Source organism: Mustelus asterias, chromosome 19, assembly GCF_964213995.1.
Source record: "Mustelus asterias chromosome 19, sMusAst1.hap1.1, whole genome shotgun sequence".
NCBI lineage: Eukaryota > Metazoa > Chordata > Chondrichthyes > Carcharhiniformes > Triakidae > Mustelus > Mustelus asterias.
This window is the reverse complement of record NC_135819.1, coordinates 61,380,607-61,398,619: the sequence shown is the minus strand read 5'-3', so window position 1 is coordinate 61,398,619 and position 18,013 is coordinate 61,380,607. Positions and strand designations below refer to the sequence as shown.

The 18,013-nt window shown below is 42.4% G+C and overlaps 1 protein-coding gene across 1 annotated transcript in view; it reads left to right on the top strand.

Moving 5' to 3' along the window:
- sbf1 (SET binding factor 1) overlaps positions 1 to 14,766 on the top strand; it is a 131,829-nt gene extending 117,063 nt beyond the window's left edge. The window contains exons 33-39 of the mRNA XM_078234621.1: positions 473 to 603; positions 1,289 to 1,522; positions 1,789 to 1,896; positions 3,819 to 4,033; positions 7,810 to 7,897; positions 9,550 to 9,681; positions 9,775 to 14,766. Of these exons, the coding sequence (XP_078090747.1) occupies positions 473 to 603; positions 1,289 to 1,522; positions 1,789 to 1,896; positions 3,819 to 4,033; positions 7,810 to 7,897; positions 9,550 to 9,681; positions 9,775 to 9,873 (1,007 nt within the window). The 3' untranslated portion in view covers positions 9,874 to 14,766. The remainder of the gene's footprint in view (positions 1 to 472; positions 604 to 1,288; positions 1,523 to 1,788; positions 1,897 to 3,818; positions 4,034 to 7,809; positions 7,898 to 9,549; positions 9,682 to 9,774) is intronic.
- The last annotated feature ends 3,247 nt before the right edge of the window (positions 14,767 to 18,013 follow it).

The following is an 18,013-nucleotide window of genomic DNA, read 5'->3' as shown; positions in this document are numbered from 1 at the left end:
TGTTGCCAGAAACATCATTCCTATTCCTTCCTGTCCCATTCCAACTTGATGCAAGCTGATATGCTGAAGGAATTCCGTTGTCTTAGCAAGATCTTAAATGATGTAATGGTGAGACTTCTGTTTTTTTGGCAGATTGAGATTTAAGAAACAAGGTTATTAAGTTTTTCTTACTGAATTCTACACAACTTTTCTCAAACTCAATCTGAGGTGAAAGGACAACATACAATCCTCTGTAGCACAGATTCCCCCCCCCCCCCCCCTCCCCCCCCACAAAGTCTGGGACTGGATTTAAACCTAGGTCCCAGAGGTAAGCAGGTAGGAGAGTGGAATTAAACTAAATGCCTCTATCATTCAGTGGTGAAAGTGCAGAGTCTGATCCACTCAGTCCCTCTTCAGTCATTTTGTCACCATCTGTAATGGTGGTCCAGATGTCCTTTTGCAGTGTACTTTGAGTTGTGTGTGTATCCCACAGGACTGATGTATGAAGAGAAAGGAGAGAGGAAGAACCAACATGCGTACAAGTCTGTGTGGGACTACATTGACCGGCTCAATAAGAAAACCCCAGTCTTCTTCAATTACCTGTATGCACCCGAGGATGGAGAGGTGAGGAGGAGCTCCTGCCTATTTGCTGTGGAGGTGGAGGATTTCATTGTACAACAAGATTCTTAGTGCTTTTGTAACCCCATTGTTGATTTATTGACTATCTCCATGGAAGTAGACCATTAACTTGTCTTGGACAAGTATAAAAAAACTCTAAAAAGTTTATGGAATGCTGGCCTTTATATCTAGAGGACCAGAACATAAAAGGTTAGAAGTCATGCTACAGTTATACAAATCCTTTGTTAGACCATGCTCAGAATATTGTGTTCCATTCTGGACAGATGTGTTAGCGTTGGATGGAGAGTAGTGTAGATTTATCCAAGTGATACATGGATTCCAAAGGTTAAATTACAAAGCCTTTCAAAATGAAGTTACAAGACATTTATATATACACACTCACACTGTTTGGAATTCACTTCCGCAAAAGGCAATTGATTCTGGGTCAGGAAATTTTACATCTTAGATCAATAGACTTCTTTCAACCAAAGGTTTTAAAGGATGTGGGGACAAAGGCAAGTATGTGGAGTTAGGTCTCAGTTCCACAACAATCTGATTGAATGCCAGAACAGGCTTGAGGAACTAAATAGCTTACTCCTGTTCCTGTGTTTATATAACTTAATGGACTATTGGTCTAATTGCATTGACGGTTTCTAAATCCCACTTACAGTATCCTCCTGTTAAACTTTAGGTTCTGAGGCCGTATGGTAACATTTCCAACCTGAAGGTGTGGGATTATTACACACATGAGACACTTTCTGAAGGATCACCGTATGACTGGGAGCTGGTGTATGGTCGACGAGAACAAGTGGATGATGGGGAAAGAGCAGATACTTTGGCTCCTCAGACTCAGCGCAAGATTGTCTGGCCCTGCTATGACAACAGAAACAAGACAGAGCCAGATGCTATCAGCAAATTGTTGGAGGTAGAGTCTGTGCCTGAGCGTCAACCCAGATCTGAAATATGGACAGTGTTTTAAGATCAGCCCACGGCTGACTTTCAATCAAATCAGCTTTCCTCGTGTCTGCCAGTGATCTGGGCTCAGGAGGCTGTGAACATGATCACCTATCCTTGTATCTGACAGTTTGTGTTGGACTAGTCTGTGAATCTAATCTGTTGTTGTTGTTGTGTCTGACAGTGGGAAGGGGTGCATGCTTGGGCCATGAATCTGATCACTGTTGTGTCCAACAGGAGATGCAGTCGCTGGAGTCTGAGCTGGGTCAAGTGCCGGACAAATGGAAGGAGACTTGGGACAAGATCAAAACAACCCAGCGGACAGAGAGCAAACAGGAGGGTAAGGTAGGTCAGCACTTGGGCTTCAGCATGTGAACTGCCTTTATTGCCTGTCCATAGTTGACCTTAAAGTGATGGTGAGCTGCTGTGATTTGTTCTTTTTGAGTTGTACCTGAGTATTAAACAATGGAAGGCAAGACTGTGGAGGTACCAGCTCACCTTGCACAGTGGTCAACGGCAGGTGTGCACAAAAGATCAATGCGCGTCTAGAACAATATGTTGAGGCGTTTAATAGGGAACAGACTATTTCAGATCTAGTATTGTGCAATGAGTCAGGATTAATTCATAATCATATAGTAAAGGGTCCCTGTGGGAGAGTGATTGTATCATGATAGAATTTCAGATTAAGTTGAGAATAATGCAGTTCAATCTGAAAGTAGAATCTTAAATTTAAAGAAAGCCCATAACAAAGTTATGAGGGATTAGAGTAACTGCCCTCATGAAAGCAGCATTCGAAAGAGTACAGAGCCAAAAAGACCCCTCGTGACCTCAGGACATCCCAAAGGCCTTTACGACCAATGAAGTACTTAAGAAATTTAGTCATGCTTATAATGTAGGAAGTGCAGCTGCTAATTTGTGAACAAACTTCCACAAATGGCAATGAGATGAATGCAGTAAGAAGTCTCACAACACCAGGTTAAAGTCCAACAGGTTTATTTGGTAGCAAAAGCCACTAGCTTTCGGAGCACTGCTCCTTCGTCAGATAAGTGGGAGTTCTGTTCACAAACAGGGCATATAAAGACACATATGTCTTTATATGCCCTGTTTGTGAACAGAATTCCCACTTACCTGACGAAGGAGCAGCGCTCCGAAAGCTAGCAAATAAACCTGTTGGACTTTAACCTGGTGTTGTGAGACTTCTTACTGTGTTCACCCCAGTCCAACGCCGGCATCGCCACATAATGAGATGAATGGCCAGGTTATCTGAGTTAATGATGCTGGTCAAGGGATGAATTTTGGCATAACACTGGAGACCAGTGCTGCTTCAAAGCAATGCCAAAGGATCTTTTTACATCCGCCTGATAAGGCAGATGGAGTCTATCATTTCATCCAAAAGAAATATCTCAAACTTTGCAGAATTCTGTCAGAAGTAACCTCCTGAGAATGCAGTGCTAGCTTTGCACTGCCCCTCTGACAAGATAGTGCTGCCTTGGTACTGCCACCCATGCAGTGCAAGATCCCCTCACTGCTGGCTCTCTGGCAATGCAGCATGCTCAAGCTACTGACCCACCAACAGTGTAGCACTCTCTCGCCACTAACCCTCTCACGTTGCAGCTCTCATCTGCTACTGACTCTACTACACATCAGAACTCCTTCACTACTGACCCTCTGACTCTGCAGCACTCCCTCGCTACTGACTCTTGGACTCTGCAGCACTCCCACGCTACTGACTCAACAACACAGTAACCCTCCCTCGCTCCTGACACTCCGACCCTGTAGCATTCCCTGGCTGCTGACACTATGATGCGGCAGCGCTCCCTCGTTGTTGACCCCACGACACATTAGCACTCCCTCCCTGCTGACTCTCTGATGCTGCAGCACTCACTTCTGACTGACTGTCAGTGCAATGCCAGCGATGGTTATGTACTCAAACCTCTGGCTCAGAGAGAAAGTGCTCAAACTGAACTATAGCTAATACCTAAAACTGGAGTAAAACTTAAAGTGGGTTAAACGGATACATGTCTGTAACTGGAGTAATGCCAGGCAAAGAGGAAGGTAATTCTCATTGTCTTGCCAATCATCACAACCTTGCAGGACTCCAGAGGTATCCAATCATTTTCAATTGAAGGTCACAGCATAGCCTGTTACACAGTGCGACACAGATGAAAATCAGGAGCTGATCACTACACAATGTACAAGGAATGAAACTCAATGGCACTTTTTTGTGGCCGTATCGCTCCTGACTTCCTTATTTCTTATTTGTGCAGCACTTGTCTTCAAGTTCCCTGCTGATATCCTCAAGCCTGTCACACCATCGAAGGTCACAGTGTGTTTATCTGCATGAGACAGCAGTTGGGTCCACTCTGAATCTGAGTCTGGACACAGATAGTAGCACAACCTCCACTCCCTCCAGTGGTGTCATGGGACGAAAGAGTACAAGCACCTTGTACAGCCAATTTCAGACATCAGAAAGTGAACACAGGTAAGGAATAGCTCCACATTAGAACTGCAAGAAAGAAGGAATAACTGCAAACTAGGACCACGGAGAAAACAGGATGACACTCTACAATAGGACTGTGGTAAAATGAAGCGTGTAGCTCTACGCTGGGACTGTGTTTTGACACTTCGGACTCTTGCTAAGTTGTTGAAATCTTTCACTGAGTGGCATAAATATTTATACAATGTTTAAATTATAGAACATAGAACAGTACAGCACAGAACAGGCCCTTCGGCCCACGATGTTGTGCCGAGCTTTATCTGAAACCAAGATCAAGCTATCCCACTCCCTATCATCCTGGTGTGCTCCATGTGCCTATCCAATAACCGCTTAAATGTTCCTAAAGTGTCTGACTCCACTATCACTGCAGGCAGTCCATTCCACACCCCAACCACTCTCTGCGTAAAGAACTTACCTCTGATATCCTTCCTATATCTCCCACCATGAACCCTATAGTTATGCCCCCTTGTAATAGCTCCATCCACCCGAGGAAATAGTCTTTGAACGTTCACTCGATCTATCCCCTTCATCATTATTGCTAAGAAAGCTGTGGTGTTGCCATGTTACTTCTCCAATCTCTGATTATCTGTAGGGCAAGAGATATTTCAGCTATTGATACATCCCAGCCAAACAGAATGGTGTTTATCCATTGATGGATGTTGAAAATAGAACATTAGGCTCCTCAGAAATCCGTTTGCACACATGTCCAGTTTTGATTGCACCATTGCTGATGCAAGAAAGAGGTACCTTAGCCCATTGGAACAATGAAAGTAGGCCATTTAACCTCACAAACCTGCTTGCTGGTCAGTGAGATCATAGCTGGCCTGTGACCTTGCTCCATATACCCACTATTTCCCCATATATCCTAATACCTTCAGTTAGAAAAAAATGTTTCAATCAGATTCAAAACTAGTAATGGACCTGGCATCAACTGCTTTTTGCAGAAAATAGTTCCAAATTTCTAGCATTCTACATATAGAAGTTTATCTTAACTCATCCCCGAAAGATCTGTCCCTTAATTTTTATGCTATGTCCCCTAGTCCTAGATTTCCCAACAAACAAAAGTAGTTTAACTGTATCTACACTATCAGATATCTTGAAAACTTTGATCAAATCACCCCTTAATTTTCAGAATTCTAGGGAAAGACTTCTTGATTATTTTCTGTACTTGTATGTGATTTAATGATCCATGTGTATAGATCCCTAATTCTCTTTGCACCTTAACTGTTTCTAGCTTTTCACCATTTAGAATGTGCTGGAACTATTTTAGGTCTATGGTAAATAACCTCTCAGTTGTCTGCATTTAAATCCATTTGCCACAGTTTTGTTAATTTTCTGAGCCTGTTAATATCTGTGTAATTGCTCACAATGCCCGTTTATCTGTGTGTAAACTTGGCTACGTGGCTCTCTATCCCATCAGCTAAGTGAATAATTGAGGCCCAAGTACAGATAGATCCCTATGGGACATCAAAAACCACCTTATGATCTTCAGTCCCCTATGTCAGCAGTCTACATGGGGACTATGAATCAAAACTGAAGTGTGGAGCCCTCATGCTAACATGAACTGTCATTGAGAATTTACTGAGAGGAACAGTAAGGTTTTTGGACTCGTCTTCTGATTTCGAATGGCTTGTGTGTTTTGCTGGTCTGGTCATTGTATAGCAATATGTTGATGTGTCTTTTTGCTTCCATGTATTCATTCAAATTTAGCCTATATGTGCCGATCTGGCAATGTGCTCATTTTTGCCTTCTGGGGTGACAGAAAGTGGTGGGAATCCCACATATTCTCCAGTAAATTGGTTACAGTCCTGAGGGATTAAGTATTAAACACAGACTACCTTAATTCAGACAGGGTGCAAAACAAGACACTTGTTTCAGTTCATATGAAATTGTTTAATTTCAGGAACTGGAACCTGCCCTTAATTAAGTATTGAGAAAGCTTGTAAGATACACTTTTCAAGAGATCTATTCTTTCATGGGATATGGATGTTACTGGCTAAGCCAGCATTTATTGCCCATCCCTAATTGCCCTTGAGAAGGTGGTGATGAGCTGCCTTCTTGAGCTGTTTCAATTCACCTTGTGTAGTTACACCCAGAGTGCTGTTAGGAAGGAGTTCCTGGATTTTGACCCAGTGACAGTGAAGGAACAGCAGGATGGTTCCAAGTTGGGATGGTTCATGACTTTGAGGGGAATTTCCAGGTGGTGGTTTTCGCATGCATACGCATTCCTTGTCCTAGGAGGTAGAGATTGTAGGTTTGGATGGTATTGTCAAATGAGTATTGGTGAGTTGCAGTGTAGATCCTACTCACTGCTGCTACTTTACATTAATGGTGGAGAGAGTGAATGCTGAAGGTGGTGGAAGGGGGCGCCAATCATGTGGATTGTTATGCTCTGAATGGCATTGAGCTTCTTGAGTATAGTTGGAGTTGCACTCATCCAGGCAAGTGGGGGCTGCTCCATCACACTCCTGACTTGAGCCTTGTAAATGGTGACTAGGTTTCGGGGAGCTAGGAGGTGAGTTCCACACCAGAGAGGTTCCAAATTCTGACCTCTTGTAGTTACAGTATTTATATGGCTGGTTCAGTTAATTTTCTGGTCAATGGTAACCCACAAGATGTTGATAGTTGGGGATTTAGCGATGAAAATTGCTAGATTCTCTCTCGTTGAAGATGGTCATTGCTTGCACTTGTGTAGCACAAATGTTACTTGCCAGTTATTCGCCCAAGTCTGAATGTAGTCCATGCCTACATGGACTGCTTCAATATTTGAGGAGTCGTGAATGGTGCTGTACTTTGTGCAATCATCAGCAAACATCCCCCACTTCTGACCTCAGGGAGGGAAGGTCATTGATGAAGCAGCTGAAGATGGTTGGGCCTAGGACAATAACCTGAGGACCTCCTGCAGTGATGTCCTGGCACTGAGATGACTCACTTCCAACAATCACAATGATCTTCCTTTGGTTGGAATCATACCTAGCACAATGAAGAGCTTTCCCCCAATTCCCATTGACTGCGGTTGTGCTAGGGCTCCTTGATGCCACACTTGGTCAAATGCTGCCTTGATGTTAAGGGCAGTCACTCTCACCTCACCTCTTGACTTCAGCTCTTTTGTCCCTGTTTGGACTAAGACTGTAATGAGATCAGGAGCTGAGTGGTCCTGGCAGAACTCAAACTGAGTGCCTATCAGCAGGTTATTGCTGAGTAAGTGTCACTTAATAGCACTATCAACAACCCTTTCATTACTTGTTGATGATCAAGTGTAGACTGATGGGGCAGTAATTGGCCAGGTTAGATTTTCCATTCTTTTCTGGACAGGACATATCTGGGCAATTTTCCACATTGCTAGGTAGATGCTCGTGTTTTGCTGTTCTAGAACAGCTTGGCTAGGGGCATGGCTATTTCTGAAGCACATGCTGGAATATTGTCAGGGTGCATACTCTTTGCAATATTCAGTGTCTTTAGCCATTTCTTGATGTTACATGGAATGAATCGAATTGGCTGAAGACTGGAATCTGTGATGCTGGGTACCTCAGGAGGAGGCCGAGAGGGATTATACACTTAGCACTTCTGGCTGAAGGTGATTACAAATGCTTCAGCCTCGTCTTTGTACAGTTTGTACAGCAAGGTAGTGATAACAGCATGACACAGATGAAAGAAAGACTGTTGCCGAGAGAGTTAACTGTCTTGGATCACTAACTATTCCATGAATGCACTGTTTCCATTGGTGTTCTTTTCTGGGCTCATGTGTATTGTGTTTCCAGGTCATACGAGGGAATCCTTTATAAGAGGGGCGCTCTACTGAAAGCCTGGAAACCACGTTGGTTCGTACTTGATAAAACCAAACATCAGGTAACTATGTTCAGTCCTGTCTTGTTTCACAGTATCAGTGACTCACTCCATCCTGTCTTTCACGGTAGAGTCATGTAGTACCCCAAATAAAGGGTTCAAGCACAGCCTGGGCAGAGGGTTCCGACGTCAAACATGTTGCACCTCTGCTCAATAAAAGGGTGAGGGATAAACCTGTAGCTATTGGTCAGTTAGAATGTAATTGGTAGGAAAACTACTAGAGGCCATTCTGAAGGCTATCATTAATTCTCACTTGGAGAATTGTGGGTTCTAATTAAGGGACATGCAACATAGATTTGTTAAGGCAAATCAAATTTCATTAACCTTATTGAGTTCTTTGAAATAACAGGAAAGGTTGATGAAGGTAGTGCAGTAAATATATATAAGATTTCAGAAGACACATGATAAAATACCACGTTACAGACTTATTTGGAAATTAGAAACATGTGGTGTTGAAGAAACAGTTATGTTTGGGTGCTGGATGGAGGCAGACAGTGATGAATGGATGTTTTGTAACCACAGAGAAGTATGCAGTAGATCAGTTATAAAACCATTGCTTTTCTTATATTGAAATGACTGGGATGTGAGTATAGGAAATACAATTTTGAAGTTTGCAGATGAAGCAAAACTTGGCAATGTATATAATAGGAGACTTCAAGACAGCATAGACGGGTGAAATGGGCAGACCATGGCAGGTGCAATTGAATGCGGATAAGAATCCCTACAGTGCAGAAGGAGGCCATTCGACCATTGAGCCTGCGCTGACAATGATCCCACCCAGGAGTGAAGTGATGCCTTTTGGGAGGAGCTGTAATATAAGCTAAATGGTCCTATTTTGAGGGGGATGCAAGAACAGAGAGATATGGGGTAAAATAAACCTTTCAAGGTAGCATCGCAAGTTGATGAGTCAGTCTATGGAATACTCAGCTTTGTAAATGGGGTATTGAATACAAAAAAAGGGAAGTCCTGCTAAACCATTCCAAATCTCTGTTTACATCTTAACTGGAATATTATATCCAATTGTGGACGTGACACTTAAGGAAGTATGTAAATCCCCTAGAGAGGTTTCTCAGGATGGTACCGAGGTTGAAAGAATTCTGTAGGGAAATTGGAGAAGCTGAGATTGTTCTTAGAGCAGAGATTTGGCAGAGATATTCAAAGTTGGGAAAATTTGACGAGCAATTAGGGAGAAACTTTTAACTGGTGGGTCAATAACAAGAGATCATTGATTTAAAATAATTGGCAAATGAAGCAGGGGAAGAATGAGAGTTTCCTCTTACAGCTGATCAGGAAGATCTGGAACGCACAGACTGAAAGGCTGATGGAATTGGTTTCAGTAGGAACTTTAAAGATTGGGCAGGTAAACTTGAGGTCTAATTTTTCAAGGTAAGGGGAAAGGCTGGATAGTGGGACCAAATTGAACAGGTCTTTTGAAAGAGTCAGCACAGACGCAATGGGATGAATGGCCTCCCCCTGTGTAAGATTCTGGAAATCCAGTCCAGATGAAGAATGCCTGCCCCAACCCCATCTCATTTGGGTGTGGTATGTGTGTTTCCTGAGATTCAATAGAGAGGGTGTCATACAAACAAAAACTGGACGCATTTCTGTGCTGCTTGACTGGGAATGTTCTAGAATTCTTGTGCTATCTTTTACAGTTGAGATATTACGACAGTAAATCAGACACCGATGTGAAGGGGATTGTGGATCTCACGGAGGTGGAGTCTGTCACTCTGGGAACAGCAGCATTGGGAGCCCCCAAAAACATCGAAGACAAAGCCTTCTTTGATGTGAGTCTCTATCAGCCATCCCACAAATCTCAAATGTCACAATAATGGGCTGTGTGCTAACCAAAACTGACTGTTAATTATTTTACCTTGTAGCTGAAGACAACAAAAAGAGTTTACAACTTCTGTGCCCAAGACAGCCAGAGTGCCCAGCAGTGGATTGATAAAATACAGAGCTGCTTGTCTGATGCATGAGCATTTGTATTGCAGGCATTGCCCATGTACTTCTGGGTATAGAGCTCATCACCTGGATCTCTGTCACTAATGGACAACAACTGGTGTTTCAAAACCACAAGAACCAGAATATTATGGAAACTTGTGATTTCTCGGCCATTCAATTACAGAGTCCAGAAGAAATGAGGGAGGATGGTCTTGCTGTCCATATCCAGTATTGGTGTACTTGTGCATTTGTTGGTAATCTTCCGTTTAAGAAGCAGCAGATGCTCAAAGAGTTGTTGGGGAGGGAGAGAGAGAGAGCTTGATGCACATACCATGGAAGAAGGTTGCAAGTTAGAATGAGTATAAGCAAAAGTTAAACCTTTAAACCCTTTCTTGCTCAGGGCCCTTCATACACGGTTTCCTCTGCTCTTGTCCCCAAACTAATTTGTGTGTTTAATTCTGTTGCCATTTTCAGTAGAACTTTTGTGGCCAAACGCCTGAGACTAGAGTTGATATTCTAGATCAGCCACTCATTGCCCAAATACCACAGCCTAAAACAACTTTTTCATCAAAATAGTTTAAAAGTTCCAGCAAAGCTTAATTCAAATCTATTGGATTAGTTGCCTGTTCTTGGAGAAAGAATGAGGATTGACGGTCAGTCATTTCAACTGCCTTTATTAGAGACCTTGTGAAATGTCTTATAACTGCTGTTTGTAACCTCTGCAGTCTCCTCATTGTGTGGTGTTAGTACAGAATCAGTGCAAGGCAGCAGGATGACCAGGCCACATTAGTAATTAAGGCATTGGATGGTGTGGGACAGCAGTCCCAGAGAGAGAACCAAGCCATCTTCAGAAAGGGGAATGTATAAAGGCTCTCGCCTTAAACCGAATACTTTACAGAAAATATAGGCTAACAAAAATAGGGACAGCCTGCTGTTTACAAATTGATGTGGGAATAATTTTTGCTCAGGTCTGATTTTTCGATGGGTCAGTACTGCTGCAGTTATCTGTGGTCAATTTTGTCGAGGGAAAACTGCAGCCGCTTGCACTTGTGAACAAGAGAGGGTTAAAGGTACAAAGTTGTGTGTGGTTGTTCACCGGGCAGCTCTCAATGAGAGTATTAATGTTCCTTTAAAGTTACTAGAGCCCTTGAAACCAAGGGCAGCAGTAGGACGATGAGGGATGTGTTTGTGTGCTTAGTTCTATATTATGCAATAAGGGGCAGAGCTTGGCAGGTGGTATATGTTCACTGTGTTTACAGAGGCAGCTGTGATGGTTGTATGCAGTGGGGCTGGGCTGACCGATACCTTTCCCAGACTGCTCACTCTCACACCCACCTTCTCTTGGGTCATGTTGAGAGAGGAGGGTAAGGAGGAGCAGCTGGGAGGGGAGGGGCTTCCAGTTCTCATGGGCAACTGCACAGAAACAACGCAGCTGTGAAATTATTTTAACAGTGTTGTAGCTTTGATTCTGCTGTTAGTGATGTACAGCTGTACATAGTTTAATCCTTGTTCTATTTATGCAATAGCTTCCTAGATATCAGTGTACAGGTTGAATGATATTTACAAATTGTTGTGTATCCACATGTATTTGCTATCTATTTGAAAAAAACAATGTCAATGAGCCAGTGGTACACTGAAGGGTCTCTCTCTGTGTCCATCACCAACACACAGCAATTAGGGCTTAATAAGCATGTCTGTTCAGCCTTGGACAGCTGAAGGGTGCTAAAGCAGCAGAAAGCAGACTGTCACTAGTTTTAGAATTCAGAGTGGGGCGGTCAAAAGGTAATCATCTCTATGCTGTAACTCAACAAGTAGAATCTTTGTCGTATCTTTGGCAGACATTGAATGAAATCATTGATCATTTGCTCCTGTGACACAGACTGAGAGGTTGAGATTGCATTCAGATCTGTCCAAGTTGTTTAAATATATGGTTTCCAATTGCAAACCGTTAAGGCATCTTATCCTGTTGTTCAGTGTGAATATTGTGGTTGCCAATTTAGGAATATTGAAACTAGAATCTATTTCACAAGCTCATGCTCTCTCGCTCTCATTTATTCACTCTGTCCAAATCGCACTTTGCCTTTGACTGTTTTGAACAGCTTCTGTAAATTTTGCAGCCCACACTTGTTCTGTCTCATTGTCCTGTTTTACAGTATCCTCAGTTCTGTAATGTTGCCTTTAGACCCTGTGCTGTCAGATCCAAGATCAAATTTTGTTACATACATGCATTTTCAGCTGTTAACTGCTAACATTTGCAGTTTCAAAGTTTCTAAAAGACCCAGACTAGTCATGAAAGAGACCCGAGTGATATTTTGCTGGGGCCTTATAGATTCAGATTCTACAAGGTCCGAGATGTGCTTGTGCTGGTTTTGTTGTGGGAAACACACCACCCTTAAAACACGGCTGAATATTTCAACTTTGATATGAAACAATGTTGGCAAAGACACATCATGTTCTGAAAAGGGACTGATTATGCCTGATATTCTCAATATCATTGTCTGAATGTCTTCTACAGGCTGAAAGAGCTGAATAATCTGAGCGTGAAATCTTTCTAAATTAAGGAGTACTTCATTTAAGGGAAGTGAAAGGTGTGGTAAAGTGAATGAAAGTGGCACTTTACTCCCAGTTAATAGATCTCAGCATCATACTGCTGAAGTGGCTGCCTCTCTAACCTTGTTTCACTCACTCAGGCCGCATTGGTTGTTCCATGTAGAATGCACCAGGATAGAAACAGAACATGTTGAAAATGCCCCAGGTCTGTCCAGTTAATGGTATGGTCCTGAAGCATTTTTGAGGTAGATGCAGCCAGCCTTAGGAAAAATGGTGCCTTGGGCAAGCTTGCAAATGTGGCAACCGCACTCCATTTCTGGCTCCCAGTTCACACCATGCCCTCTTCCAGCTGCCGTTCATGTTTTCACTTGTCTGATCCACATTCCTGCTGGGAGCACATTGTTCTGACTGTAATTGTCAATCAAAAAAACTGAGCCTTGGGACACTATGGAAGGGTTTGAGGGGAGGGAGGGAAGATCTGCTCAAACTAATTTCAGAGCAATTTGCTGTTTGAACTTTTACATTTGATGTGTGTAAAAAATATATGTATTAATCAAATGGAATATCCTCCTTCCACAAGTGTCACCCCCACAAGGCTGCCCCAGAGGTAGATTCAGAGCTAATGTATATTTCCAGCATTCACAATTTATTACCCTTTTTTACCAAAATTCACCAGGATTTGTCTCTCCATAAAATTAGAGATGCCAATGAATGATGGGGGTCTAAGCAATGTCAGGGGAGTTTCAGTATCAACCCCACCTACACAGCCTCTTTAGATTACTGTGGGTCACTCGGGGCTGGCGCTGCTGCTTACTGCAGGTTATTGCAGATCACGCTTATTGCAAGTTTGCACTGAGTCACCAGCATAGAGTAAAGACCTCAAGTTCCACCTTTTTGTTTTTGCAAAATAATGTCACCTACTTTTAAATTAAGGTGTTTTCAAATGCAGTGTCTTGTCAAGCGAAGGGAACACATTTCACTCCAGTGACATCATCTAGCCCATGCTAGATCAATTATAACGCAGTGTAAAGCTTCCTTCATTTCTTTCCAGTTAAAATTCCCAGGTCCATCATGGATTAGATACAAAGTAAAGCTGTTACTGTACTGTCACATCAAACACTCTTAGGGTAGATACAGTGTAGCTTCCATACAAAGTAATGCTTATTCTCAGCTTCAGATAATGCACACCATTCACCAAACACCCTTGTATCACATTCCCATTTCCCACACTGGCTATTGGGGAATTGTATTTTGGTTTTAGCTCTGTTGTGGATTATATCCAACTGGTACTGGACTGCAGAAACCCATTTCATTTATGATTGGTAGAGGAGGCTGAGAGGATAGACAAGGCAGGATTGAGACTCAGATCCTGGCATGAATGGGCTATTGTGCCCTATTCATTTGCATCATCCTGTGCCATCTCCATGACATTGTTTGGCATCTCATGGTAGAGTGATGTGAGATCTGCAAAAATGGAAAAGTGATTGAAGACAAGTATGAATCTGCTAACCAACATCAGACTGGTATGGTGGGAGATTCACTGCTTCATAACAAACATCAGACACTTTGGGGAGCAGGAGTAACAAATATATCATAAAACAGGTATTTTGCTACAACAGCCTCATCCTCAGTCTGTAAGTACAATCATCTGCATTCTGTTATGTTCAATCCAGATTGAGACTATCTTTCTTTGTCTGTCCCATGTGGCAGAAATGCTGATGAGAATCTTGAACAAAAGTAGATCTGAGTGTGTAACTCCCTTTCCAGGGAGACCAACCCTGTCTGTATTCCCCATTCATATGATCCAGGGAGATTCTGCCCCCAGCCCCTTTTCTCTGTACAAGAAGGTTAGAGTACTGCAGCTACTTGACAAGCTAATAAAACACAAACATGCAATGCTCTATTAGTGATCTCGGTAATCGTTGCTGGGTCCTTTTCTTGGTGAATATCAGAATGATTCCAGGGATCTGACAGCAGGAGGGCAGGCAAAGCAATTTCTTGCTCTACATTTTATGTGAAAAAATTGTGGTAAATTGAGCCTTTCATTTTGGATTTCTAAAATCCTCTGTTCAGGGCAATGTTTAGTTTGAAAAGAAGTGACAAATATTTTTGTTTCTTCCCATATTTGAATCTATTTTACTTTTGCCCCAAGCTTTTAACTTTGAAAATGCTTTTATTTGAAATATGAAGATAATTCTTTGTACATAGTCTCAATTTACAATTCCTGTATAAAGATGGGTGAGAGTCCAGATTGTAAAATACAGTAACCATGTAGAGTTTGGGATTTCTATTAGAGTCTGAACATTGTGGTCTCCATACAGAGTCCTGTATTGTGCTTAGACAAAGAGATAACTGAAATTTAATAAAATATATATTAAAATATTACTTTTGGAACTTTTTTTAAAAATAGTGATCGGATGTCAGCCATGGGTCAGTTGGTAGCTCTCTTGTCATGGAGTCAAAGGATGCTAGACGCAAGTCCCACTCTAGCAACTTAGACTTGCATTTAAGAAGTGCTTTACAGCCAATTGAGTACTTTTTCACTGCTCTAAGGTAGGAAACACAGCAACCACTTTGCACACAAGCTCCCACAAACATCAATGACCAGCTAATGAATCTTGATGAAACCATGCTGATTTTGCTTGATTACGTTATGTATGACACGTTTGAATAAGGGTGTTACATTAACAGTTCTCCAATCCTCTGGAACTTTTCCAGAATTTAAGGATTCTTGGAAGATTACTACAAGTACATCCACTATTTTCCCCGGGTCGGTGGTGACGTTCACGAGGGGTCATAGGTTCAAGGTGAAGGGGGGGAGGTTTAACACAGATATCAGAAGGACATATTTCACACAGAGGGTCGTGGGGGCCTGGAATGTGTTGCCGGGCAAGGTGGTGGAGGCGGACACACTGGGAACGTTTAAGACTTATCTAGACAGCTATATGAACGGAGTGGGAATGGAGGGATACAAAAGAGTGGTCTAGTTTGGACCAGGGAGCGGCGCGGGCTAATTGTTCCTGGTTTCTCGTTTCAAGGCTTCATTCTACGATCATCTTGCTGGTGCCAGTACAGAGTGAGACTGCGGATAGTTGGGAACCTGTCTCGGGGGCAGGGAATTCATATGGTGTTCGTGGAAGTGGAAATGACTAGGGTTGGGAAGCATTTTCCGATCGGGGCCATTGTGATCTCCTGGACTCGTTTCGATCGCCTCAGGGGGTCGGAGAGGAATTTCCCAGATTTTTTTTTCCCCATATTGGCCCTGGGGTTTTTCACTCTGGGTTTTCGCCTCTCCCTGGAGATCACATGGTCTGGAATGGGGGGGTGGGGGTAAGTTAATAGGTTGTAATGAACAAAGCATCGTAGCTGTGAGGGACAGCTCGGTGGATAGGATATTGGTATGTAGATAGGCTGGAAAATTGGGCGGGGATCCTGGATTCAGGATTCAATCCTGGACCGGGGAGCGGCGCGGGCTTGGAGGGCCGAAGGGCCTGTTCCTGTGCTGTATTGTTCTTTGTTCTTATTTCTGTACTTCATTTAATATTCTAGGGTGCAACCCATCAGGTCCTTTAGCCCCAATAGTTTTCTTTTTACCTAATGTATTGATTTCAGCTTTGAAATTTTCCATCGACTCTCCAAGCCTGTCTTTCTAGGGACAGTTCTGTATTTCCACTATGCTTTGCATGAATAAGTATTTGCCTAAATGACCTAATTCATTTCAAGGTTGTTCTGGATCCTGCCCACCAGAGCAAGTGGTTTCTCTTTATCTGCCCTATCAAATCATTTAAACAGTCTTCTATATTCAAGGAAAGATGAGCCAAGTTTATACAACCTGTCCTTGTAATACAGTGTAATCCAGTTAGCCCAATTATAATTCTGGTGAATCTGTATTGTACCCACTCCAAACCCAATATATCCTTCTGGTGGTGTTTCAATATGAATGTAGTACCAAATGGAAACAAAAGAGAAAACATTGGAAAATCTCAGCAGGTCTGGCAGCATCTGTAATGAGATCTTTGTCTTTGACAAAGGGTCATCTGGACTCAACATCAGCTCTTTTCTCTCCTTACAGATGCTGCCAGACCTGCTGAGATTTTCCAGCGTTTTCTCTTTTGGTTTCAGATTCCAGCATCTGCAATAATTTGCTTTTACTCCAAATGGAGTCTGATCAAGCCTCTGTATAACAGAAGCAAAACTTCCCTCTGCATTCCTGCATGAGAATAAAGCTTTATTCAGTACTTTTTGTACTTGGCCACTATAGCTTTTAATGAATGATTCATGTACATGATTCTCAAATCTCATTATTTCTCAGTGCCCTTTACTTTCTCTCAATCTTGATCTGCTTTATTCCCATTGCTTGCTATTGGGCTAGGCACACCATACTCTGTCATAGCTGAAGAGCCAAACAACCACTGGTCATTTCACTCCCCATTGGGCTTCTCCTTTTGCTAATCACTCCATTGTGGTTGTTCACTATTTAGACCTACCACCAACACAGTCAGACTCCTGGACTGGCAATTTCTCAATCCAGAGACCAGGAGGTTTGGCATGAGAGAATTCATCACGAGGGGTATGAAAATGTTAAAACTACCCAAGGGGTTTATTATCTATAATATTTGCATCATGCAATCGCATCAAAAGCATAAGTCACACAGATGATGCACTTACTGTGTATCTGGACAAGACATTATTTTAGATTCTACATACTGGTCTTTTGCTGCCTGTCAAATATGTAAGTCCATCAAGCCTGAGCAACGTCACAGTGGAAAGGGATGTTTTCTGGCCTTAATTAAATTCCTAATGTTGTGACTCTCTTATCAAAACTCTGCCTCTGTTTGAACATGAAACCAGACAGAACACCATTCAACCCTTATGCCTGTGCCAGTTTAAAAGAGACCTAATTAGTCTGACCAGCAATAAACCTTTAGTTGCTGTAATTGTGATTGTGATCCTCTTTTTTTGTTCTCGAACACTGCTGAAATTTTATAGCTATGAATATTGAGTTCTGTCTTGCTCTGGCTGAAGGCAACTTTGTCCAAATTTGTGCTTCTGATTTTTCAACTTCATGCACAAGAATGCAAAGTACTATAAACAAGGCATAATGCTACAGTCTAGCACTTACCATTTTGGTGTTCCCATGCATCTGCCACCCTTGTCCTGCCAAGTGGTATCAACTAGTTTAAAGTTACCTAGCCCAATTGCCCACCACCTGACTTGGTTCGCTCTTTCTTGTCATCCTTGTTCAAACGTGGTTTCTTGTACTAGAATACACTTCAGCTGCTGTGTTGCTGATCTGCAATTGAGTTGCTTACATTTTAAGGAAACTTTAACTTGCTGCTCCTGTCTGAATGTATGCCTGTGCTCTGGTTTGTGGTCAGAAATTCACTTTTCCCACTGTAGACGGTTTGTCTGAATATTATGGTGACTTGCAATTTTGTCACTTTTTTTTCCTGTCCCTCCAATTCTGCATGGTTTCAGGCTCTTTATTCCCATTAAAATGCCTTGAGCAGTACATTCTATGCACCGTACCTTTCTCCAGGTGCAGTAAGTCATCTCTCAAAACCAGGTTAAAGTCCAACAGGTTTATTTGGTAGCACAAGCTTTGAGCGCTATCCCTTCATCAGG